We start from the raw sequence: 10398 nt of genomic DNA on the forward strand, positions 1-10398 counted from the left end.
ATAACAATGTATTACACATATATTTAATCAATATAAAAAAAATTACCCTCAAATTTTCTGTTGTGCAGCAATCTATTATTAATCAACTGTAAATCCTTAAATATAGTTTAAATACATAATAAATTAGTCATTGACCTACTCAAATACACAACGAATTAGTCATTGACCTATTGAGCTAAAAAATACCGTAAGACACAACAAAAATTTGTCCAAACCCGTTTGTGAGGAAACATGGCATGATGAAACATTTTGTGAGCTGTATAAAAACCAAGTGGTACGAATAATTAAGAGCTATGGAAAAACATGAACCTTTCTTCATGAACCTTTCTTTCTCCAACTACTTTTATTATTGTCAAAAGCCGAAATAAATGATCACAAGATTGATTGATCGACGAACGTGTCAAATAATGTAAAAACTAAAAAACATTATAGAGATCCGCACAAGTCATCACCAGAATGAAAAAAGAAAAAAGTCATGTGGAAATTTTGGCACGAGAGTTTCTGAGAAGGTGCATTGGAGTTGCACTATAAATAAATTCATGTTAGCATCACCAATTGCAGTACCAAACACCAAAACATTACAAAGCATTTCATAGATTGAGCTACTTACTTGTCCTTATTTGAAAGCGCATTTACTATAATAATTGTATTCTTCTTCTCATAGTGTTGAGAGTCATTGTCTGCAATGAAGGTTCAACCTGTCTTATTGTTATTGGTGATATCAATCATCCTTTGCACGTGTCCCGGTCATGTGGTTTCTGGTCTCTGTCTCGATGATTAGAGGTCCTTCTTGCTGCAATTCAAGAACAACCTCACGTTCGACCATCAACATCCCACAAAGCTCAATTCATGGAATGAAAGTATTGCATGCTGCGATTGGAGTGGTGTAACCTGTGATCATAATGCTCGTGTCATTGCTCTTGATTTAAGTCACAAAGTTCTCTGGAGGACTTCCCCTTTCTATTGGTAACTTGGTGCATTTATCAATATTGCATCTTTATAACTGCAACTTTAGTGGAACAATACCTACTTCATTGTCAAACCTCACAGAACTCAAGGAAATGGATTTATCACTGAAGAAAATCTCATGCACTAAACTGTTCAAGCTGTAATGTTGATGGTTTGATAAACCAGAAGGGATTAAGAGAGGAAGAGAAATAAGTTCTTCTCATTATTGGAGAGAATGAAAAATCTCCTTAGAAAATATTTATTGAGTTATTACACCTTGTATACTATGTACTTTTTATTTTACTCTCACTAAAAAATAATTACAATGGTAAATCTATTATTGATAAAGAAATAATCTAGGTAACACCCTCCTGCAACCTAGAATTGTGTAAATCTAACGATCCTAGCTTGGAAACATTAGCAAGAAAAGGACCCGGTGATAGAGCTTTGGTAAGAAAATTAGCAAGTTGATCCTTGGAAAGAACTGGCATAAGATGAATGAGACCAGACAAATGCTTTTCACGAATAATGTGGCAGTCCACTTCAATGTGTTTAGTTCTTTCATGAAAGATGGGATTATTGGCAATGTGAATGGCTGACTGGTTGTCACAGAATAGAGTGATAGACTTTTGAAGCGGCAAGCCAATGAAATCCATTAAGAAAGATAACCAACTAGCTTCACAAGTGGCAACAGCAAGAGACCTATATTCAGCTTCTGCAGAGGACTTGGTAACTGTGGTTTGCTTCTTACTCTTCCAGTTAATGAGCGAGTTCCCAAGCATGAAACAATAACCGGAAACGGAGCGACGAGTATCGGCACAGGTAGCCCAGTCAGCGTCGGCAAATCCAGTGAGATGCAGATTAGAAGTAGAGGAGAAGAAGAGACCAGTTGCAGGTCGGCCTTTTAAATATCGGAGTACACGAAAAAGCAGCCTGTAGGTGAGAAGTGGTTGCACAGTCCAAAAATTGGCTCAAATGTCCCACAGCATAAGAGATATCGGGTCTAGTGTTTGTGAGGTAAAGGAGTCGGCCGATGAGCTGTCTGTAAACAGTGTTATCTGTTAAAATGGTACTTGATTCCTTTGAGAGTTTCTGACTATAATCAAATGGAGTAGAGAGAGGCTTGCAATCTAGATAACCAAAATCTCTGAGAAGGTCCATGGTGTACTTCCGCTGATAAATGTGAATTCCAAAGTTAGAGCGTGCTACTTCCATTCCCAAGAAGTATTTGAGATCACCAAGATCCTTTATTTTGAATTTGTCATCCAAATCTTGCTTGATGGAATTGATTTCACCAATTTCATTCCCGGTTAAAACCAAGTCATCAACATATACTAGAATGGTAGTGAAGCTTTCAGATTGTTTCTTGATGAAGAGTGAATGATCATCAAAAATCTGTTTATAACCAGCATCCACAAGAGTCTGAGTGAGCTTAATGTTCCATTGCCTGCTTGCTTGCTTAAGCCCATATAGAGATTTTTGCAATTTACAAACCAAATCTGGTTGTGACACAGCCAAACCAGGTGGTATCTTCATATAAACTTCCTTGTCCAAATCTCCATGAAGGAAGGCAGTGTTGATGTCCAGCTGTTTCAAATGCCATTTCTTTGCCGCTGCTAATGCTAACATTACTCGTAGGGTAGTCATTTTGACAACTGGACTAAAAGTATCACCATAATCTACTCCTTGCACTTGAGTGAATCCTTTTGTAACTAGCCTCGCTTTGTGCCTCTCTATGGTGCCATCGAGATTGAATTTTACCCGAAAAACCCATTTGTAACCCACAACCTTCTTGTCTTTTGGGAGTTCAGTGAGACACCAAGTTCTGTTCTGATCTAGAGCTGTCAATTCATCTTGTATTGTCTTTCTCCAACATTCATGTGCAGCAGCTTCCTCATAAGTGCTAGGTTCTTGATTTGAGGTGATGGCTAGAGAAAGTGACTTATATTTTGGGGTTAGTTTATCATATGATAAGTGTTGTGAGATAGGATATAAAGAGTTAGAGTTGGCAACGTTGCTAGAGTGAGCTGTGTGGGTTGTCATACAATGATAGTCCTTTAAATAAGCATGCGGTTTCTTGACTCTTTTAGACTTTCTAGTAATGCAGTCATGTGTGATGTCAGAGTGTTGTGATGCAGGTGCATTGTTAGTGTGTGGTGCGGTAATGGGTGCAATGGTGTGTGAGAAAATTGGTGAGTGCATTGAGCTTGAAAAATGTTCATTTAAATCTATGAGTGTGGTATATGTGGGTGATTGCAAATGATGTGTGGATGGTGTATCATATTGAAAAAGATCAATGCATTGTGGAGTACAAATGGGTACCACAGAAATGTCAGTGCTAGTGGAATGTAAAAATAGAAAATGAGTTTCATAAAAAACTACATTTCTGGATATGAAAATTTCCTTTGATTTTAAATCAATAAGTCGAAAACCCTTTGTTCCTAATTTAAAACCAAGAAAAACTGTTTTTCTGGCTCTTGAGTCTAATTTTGTTCTTGAATTTGTTAATGTGGAGGCATATGCAAGAGAACCAAGTACTCTTAAATATGAAAGGTCAGGTAAGTTACCATACAAAAGCTTATAAGGACTAGCATTATCCAGGTTAGTGCTGGGCAGCCTATTAATTAGGTGAATGGCGTGAGCAACTGCGTATTACCAAAAACAATGTGGAATTTCTGATTGAAATAACAGTGCTCTAGCAACACCTAAAATATGCTGGTGTTTTCTCTCTACAATCCCGTTTTGCTCTGGTGTTTCTACACAAGAAGTTTGGTGTAAAATTCCAGTTGATGCAAAAAAGGATTTTAGAGTGAACTCTGGCCCATTGTCGGTCCTTATACACTTAACTTGTTTTTCAAATTGTACTCTGACAAAATTCACAAAATTAATAACCAATTGTGATGCTTCAGATTTGGTTTTCATAAAAAAAATCTAAGTGAATTTGCTCTTGCCATCCACCACAGTCAAAAAATACATATGTCCTTCATTGGAAGGGACAGAAATAGGACCCCAGATATCCATATGAACTAAGTCAAAACAATCTTTTATTTTAGTTGTACTAAGATTAAAAGATAATTTCTTTTGTTTTGCAAAATGACATGAATCACAAGAAAATTTTGAAGCAATACAATCTATAAAAGGATAACACTTCTTCAGAAAAATCAATTTATGCATGGGTATGTGTCCTAATCTAAGATGCCAAATGTTGTTGTACTCACTGTGTGAAGGTGTAGTGGGATGAGTAGTAGTCGTAGTTGCCGCCAATGAAGCTTGCTTTGTTGGAAGAGGGGGAAAGTGAGAGAATTCTGGTTCTCTACTCATTGTATATAACCCTTCTATACACTCAGCAATGCCAATAATTTTTTATGTGGATATATCTTGTATCTCACAACACTTATCATTGATTAACAGTTGACAATGTAAGTTTGAGGTTAACTTTGACACAGATATCAGATTAAAATCAAAAGAAGGAATGTATAAAACATTTTTGAGAAAATTTTTTTTAGAGAATGTGATTGTGCCAATGATGGTGCTAACAGTTTTGGTCCCATTTGGCAATATCACATTGATTGGATCAATATTTTGAAAATTTGCAAAATCTTTTAAGTCAAAAGTCACATGATCTGTTGCACCCGAATCAATGACCCATAGTGCAGATTTTGGAGTGATAATGCTCATAATTCTCGCATTAAAATATAATGCAATGGTTTTACCTGGAGTGGAAGTTTGAAAGGAATTAGTCAAAATTTGATTTGCATTATGAGGTTGTTGCTGCACACTTTTATCTTTGATCAACTCTAACAAGGCAAATCTTTGCTCTGGAGTGAATCCAGATCTTGATATTCTAGTGTTCTCTTGGAGACAATTGAGCTGGAATTATTTGTCACTGAGTCATGCCCCCTCAGTGATCACATGATTGATGGTGGTGTTATGTTGCTGCCATTGATAGAAATGGGAGGAGTACCCATGCTTCTTATAGCATACATCTTCTATGTGGCCTTGCTTGTTGCAATGAGAGCAAGCCAATAGCTCCACGACCTCTGCAATGGGAGAATCTGTTTGCCATGTTTGCCATTTTGAGAAATCAATAAATCACAGAGTGATAGGGATTCAGATCTTCTCCTTCAAATTCGTTGATCGGAACATCTATGTTCACCAAGAAAGAATCTTGCGAAATAGCATCTCATCAAACTCTATTGGATGAGTTTGAAGGAAGAGGTAAGAATGGGGGAAAGAAAATGTCGAAAGAAAAATTAGGGATAGAAAGAAAATGGCAAAATTGGATTGATCTCAATTCACAACTTTTTTTTTAATAATTTGATTCACAGCTTGGTTGCTCTCCACGCTCACCACACCATGAAGAAAATCTCATGCACTAAGCTGTTCAAGCTGTGATGTTGATGGTTTGATGAACCAGAAGGGATTAAGAGAGGGAGAGAAATAAGTTCTTCTCATTGTTGGAGAGAATGAAAAATCCCCTTAAAAAATATTTGTTAAGTTATTACACCTTATATACTATGTACTTTTTATGTACTCTCACTAAAAAATAATTACAATGGTAAACCTATTATTGATAAAGAAATAATCAGGTAACAATCACATAACAACTTTGTAGGTGCAATTCCATCATCTGCTCTTTTTGAAGGAATGCAAAATCTTTCCATTATTAACTTGAGTCACAATTCAATTAGTGGCATCATCCCTTCATCTCTTTTCATGATCCCATCGTTGCAAGTGGTTGACCTTTCCAACAACCAGTTCAGTAAATTGGAAGAGTCCACACATGTGTTTTCCTCAAATCTATACTTCCTTATTTAAGTTGCAATAATCTATCAGGGACTATACCACCAACTATCTTCCAACCTAGAGGGCTTGTTCATCTCCGTTTAAGCAAGAATAAATTGTCGGGACCAATGCCTCTATCTATCCAATTTAGTGGACTTCATGAACTTGATCTTTCCTCAAACAAGTTTAGTGGGCCAATGCTGATAGATGCACTTGCTCTAAACAGAAACTTATCTATGTTAGACCTTTCATTCAACATGATAGATAATGTGATTGTTACAAATGTTCTGCTTTCCATCTTTCCACCGTTAAGAATTCTAAACTTGGCATTCTGCAACTTGAAAACTTTCCCTGCTTTCTTGAAATACCAATCTGGATTATATGATATGTATCTCTCATATAACCAGATTCAAGGAATAGTACCCAACTGGATTTGGAGACTAGATGGGCTTTCCATTCTTAATGTCTCTCACAATTCTCTAACTAATTTTGAAAACCTTACTCATAATTTGCACAATCAACTGCAAGGGCCAATCCGAGATTTTCTTCAACTTGCTTCCATTGTGGACTTCTCAAGCAACAATTTTAGCTCTGTTATCCCGGTAAACATTGGTTATTACATGTCTCGTTCACTTTATCTTTCTCTCGCAAACAATAGTTTTCATGGCAGCATCCCTCATTCCTTGTGTAATGCTTCAATGCTTGAAGTTCTTGACCTTTCTCATAACAAAATATCTGGAGAACTTCCCCATTGTTTAATGAAGATAGGTGAGACCCTTTGGATATTGAATCTAGGGAGTAACAACCTGACAGGCCATATTCCTAATACATTTCCGAGTTCTTGTTCTCTAAGGACTATTGTTTTCAATGGGAATCAATTAGCAGGGCCACTTCCAAATTCTCTGGCACATTGTGATTCCTTAGATGTATTAGACATTGGAAGAAACAAGATAACTGGGGGCTTTCCTTGCTTTCTAAGAAATATATCTGCACTTCACATCCTAATCTTGCGGAACAATGAATTCCATGGCCCAATGAGATGTGAAAAAGAGAGTGGAGTTTGGAAAATGATTCAAATTGTTGATGTGGCCTTTAATTGCTTTAGTGGTAAACTACCTGGAATATGGTTCACAAATTGAAAAGTCATGATGTCTAATGAGGGAGAAGCTCAATCTAAGGCAGAACATCTTGATTTTCAACTTCGCACTACAGATGTTCAGGATTCAGTAATGGTCATAAGCAAGGGTCAAGAAATAGAGTTAGTTAAAATCCTAACAATCTTCACTTTAATTGATTTCTCATACAATCAATTTGAAGGGCCAATACCAAAGGAGTTAATGGATTTCAAAGCACTACATTTGCTTAACTTGTCACACAATGCTCTTTCAGGTCAAATTCCATCTTCTATAGGGAATTTGAATCAGCTTGAGTCATTAGACCTGTCAATGAACTCATTGGAAGGAGAAATTCCCACAGAGCTTGCCAATTTGAACTTCCTATCATATCTGAACCTCTCCTTTAATCATCTGACAGGTAAGATCCCAACAGGTACTCAGCTGCAGTCATTTGAAGCAAGTTCATTTGAAGGAAATGATGGGTTGTATGGACCCCCACTAACCAAAAGTCTAAATCATGGAATGCATGCACTGCCACCACCTGAAATGCCACAATGTGGAAGCCTAGCTTGTGAAGTTCATTGGAATCTTGTGAGTGCAAAAATGGGATTGGTTTTTGGGCTTGGAATTGTCTTTGGATCCCTCTTGTTTTGGAAGAGATGGAGGATGCGCTATTGTCAATTTCTGGACAAAATTCTTTGCCGGATATTTCCTCAACTAACTCATGACTTTGAAAGGCATGGAGGCCAAAGTTACAAAGTTCTGGTATGGAGGAGGAATTAGTCACTATTTAGTATCTAATAACTGTTGATGATGATGCCATTGATGCATGAAAAAAATGTGTGGGATATGTAATAGTTTTACTTTTTACTTGTTTTCATTCTCAACTTTTGGATATGTATTGTGCTATTAAATTATCATTGTTGTGATAAGAATGAGACGTGGATGCCTATTTTCTATATGGAGCTCACATTCCCAAGAAAGAATAAACTTAAATGAACGTTGAAAATAAACCCTCTATACATGTATAAATAGGGGGCACATACCTGAGCCATAATACACACACAAGCAATAAAATCTTCTCTATCTCTTTATATTATTAATACAAGTCTCTCTTTTACTTTATTTTACAAGTATTTTTGAATATTTTTCTCTCTCACTCTTTATATATAATATTAATAAATATATTAATCATCTTTATTATATTGAGATAGTAATTGTGGTACTAGAATCTTCTACTTATACTTTTTATTTTATATTTATTTTACAACACGTTATTAGCACAAGACTCTGATCAACTTTTTAGGAAGACCCAGGTAACAATTTTCATTATGTCGAAACTCTCTCATCTTGAATTTAATGCTCTTGATATATCTGAAAACAACTATTTATCATGGATACTAGATGCTGAAATGCATCTTGATTCAATGGATGTTAGAGATACCATTAAGGTTGAAAATAATGCATCCCAGAAGGATAAAGCCAAAGCCATGATTTTCCTTCGTCGTCATCTTGACGAAGGATTGAAAAATGAATACCTCACATTAAAAGATCCTGCAGATCTGTGGAAAGACCTTAAAGAAATGTATAATCATCAAAAGACGGTGATACTTCCTCAAGTCCGATATGAATGGACGCACTTGCGTCTACAGTGTAACACCCTCACTATCAGAAATCACGCTTCCGGCTGCGCTACTCTGATAGCAAGGAGTATTACGACTACTTTACATACTAAATACTAAAATAGGAGCCTGTGACTCGACACTGTATCGCTGATTTCCTTAAAAACCGGAAATAAATACTTTATCTTAATAAAAATACAAACAGGCATAGATTCATATACAAGACTCCTTACATAATAACCCATAATATAATATACATATAGAACATACAATTCCTATCCCTCTTACAAATTTGTAATAACAAAGACGAGGGAATAAAATAATCTAATTAATACAACAACATATCAACCAAACGCAGTATAACTCTTCTCAACGCTTCTTCATCCGGTTCCTGAAAAAGTAAAGCTGTAGGGGGGTGAGAACCTAACCACACGGTCTCACCACGGAGTTTCAAAGTTGTCATAAGAAGATATTCAATAAGAAAACTGTTTTCAGATTCTGTGATTATCATTGTCTTATAAATACTTCTAAAATTCAATAGCTAATCGTTTAAAACCTTTTCAAAGAGGCAATGTTTAACATTTTCAGAAATTCAAAGTCTTTCTTTTCTCATAAGCAAATCTCAATCAGAACCCAACCACACAATCAAACAACACAGTCATTAATTCAGCACCAAAGTTCATTCTTAAATGTAGCACACCAGGACAAACACAGGCAAGACAAACAAGGAAAGCACAAGTAGGTAGCAATTACAGCAAAGTGTTCAAGTAGCAGTTAAGAACAGTTTAGCAATTAGGCAAACCAAAACAAGTTCAAACCCAAGCAAAGCATACAAATGCATATGATGCATGCCTGTCCTATGGCTGATGAGGCTCATCTGTCGGTTATCCAGCCAACCCGACAAGTCTGAATTGTCCTTAGACTGTCCCCCGACGTGCATCCCCAAGAGTCTATGCATAGCTTTTTCTCAAATAATCAATATTACTCAATGGGGGTAACATTCCCGGGAATTTATATAGTGCCCGGTCACACTTACGTCGTAGGGTCAACAGAGTATCGAGTTTTCAACCTGGTACACGTGGTGGCAAGCCACGGCACTTAATCCAGGGAACCTCGTATCTCAGATATTTCAAATTCATAAGCCATATAAATAATTCATTCATCATTCATCAATATCTAAGCCATTCTCAATATTATCATCATTCGTCAATCCATATCCATTTCTAAATTCATTCAAAAATCATATTTCAAATCAATCCGCATCATCCTTCTTTCCATTTTGTTCACTAACAATTCTCAATCCAAAACATAATTTTTCCTTTGATAAATGAAGTATTCTTAAATCATCATTTAATGTTTAAAATTAAACCTTTTAAAATAACTACTTCAAATGAAACTTCTAATTTTATAAAATTTCGGCAGCATCTCCTCTAAAACTCGGATTCTGCCACCCTTTTCGGGTCCCATCCAAACATTTCTCAAACCTTTCCAAAACCTCAATCATTTTCCAAGATTCGGCTAGTTTCAATATCAAATAATTTTCAAGCGAATCAGTGCCCATAATAAATCTCTTTTTAAAATCAGATCAGCTCAAATACTAAGTCATTTATAAAGTCACTAACTCAAAATTAAACCATTTCCAAAGCCAATTCCTTTACATCATCAAAAATAGCTTCAAAACCAAGAAAAGCCATTTCTCATAATAATCAACTAAATAACCTTTCAAACTAATTTCTTTTCAGCAATCACAAACTACTCAAGCAGTCAAGCAATCAGTCATTCAGTCCAGCAAACAACCACATTTAGAAGACAATTATAATCACAGGCATATGTTCTCTCACATTAATATCTATTTATCACAACTCTGTAATATAAATTAGATTTTAAGAAAAATCCCTACCTCGACTCGTCGAAACCATAACTTAAAA

At 36.0% G+C, this 10398-nt stretch overlaps 2 protein-coding genes across 2 annotated transcripts; both read left to right on the top strand.

Moving 5' to 3' along the window:
* Positions 1–5861: 5861 nt before the first annotated feature.
* LOC140176840 (receptor-like protein 54) lies at positions 5862–6872 on the top strand. Its single transcript, XM_072208393.1, has one exon. It carries the CDS (start codon positions 5862–5864, stop codon positions 6870–6872), a length of 1011 nt encoding a protein of 336 aa, XP_072064494.1.
* A 9-nt stretch (positions 6873–6881) lies between these two features.
* Positions 6882–7631, top strand: LOC140176841 (receptor-like protein 19). Its single transcript, XM_072208395.1, has one exon. The coding sequence runs from the start codon at positions 6882–6884 to the stop codon at positions 7629–7631; it is 750 nt and encodes a 249-aa protein (XP_072064496.1).
* Positions 7632–10398: the final 2767 nt, after the last annotated feature.

Source organism: Arachis hypogaea, chromosome 12 (assembly GCF_003086295.3).
Source record: "Arachis hypogaea cultivar Tifrunner chromosome 12, arahy.Tifrunner.gnm2.J5K5, whole genome shotgun sequence".
In the NCBI taxonomy this organism is placed as follows: domain Eukaryota; kingdom Viridiplantae; phylum Streptophyta; class Magnoliopsida; order Fabales; family Fabaceae; genus Arachis; species Arachis hypogaea.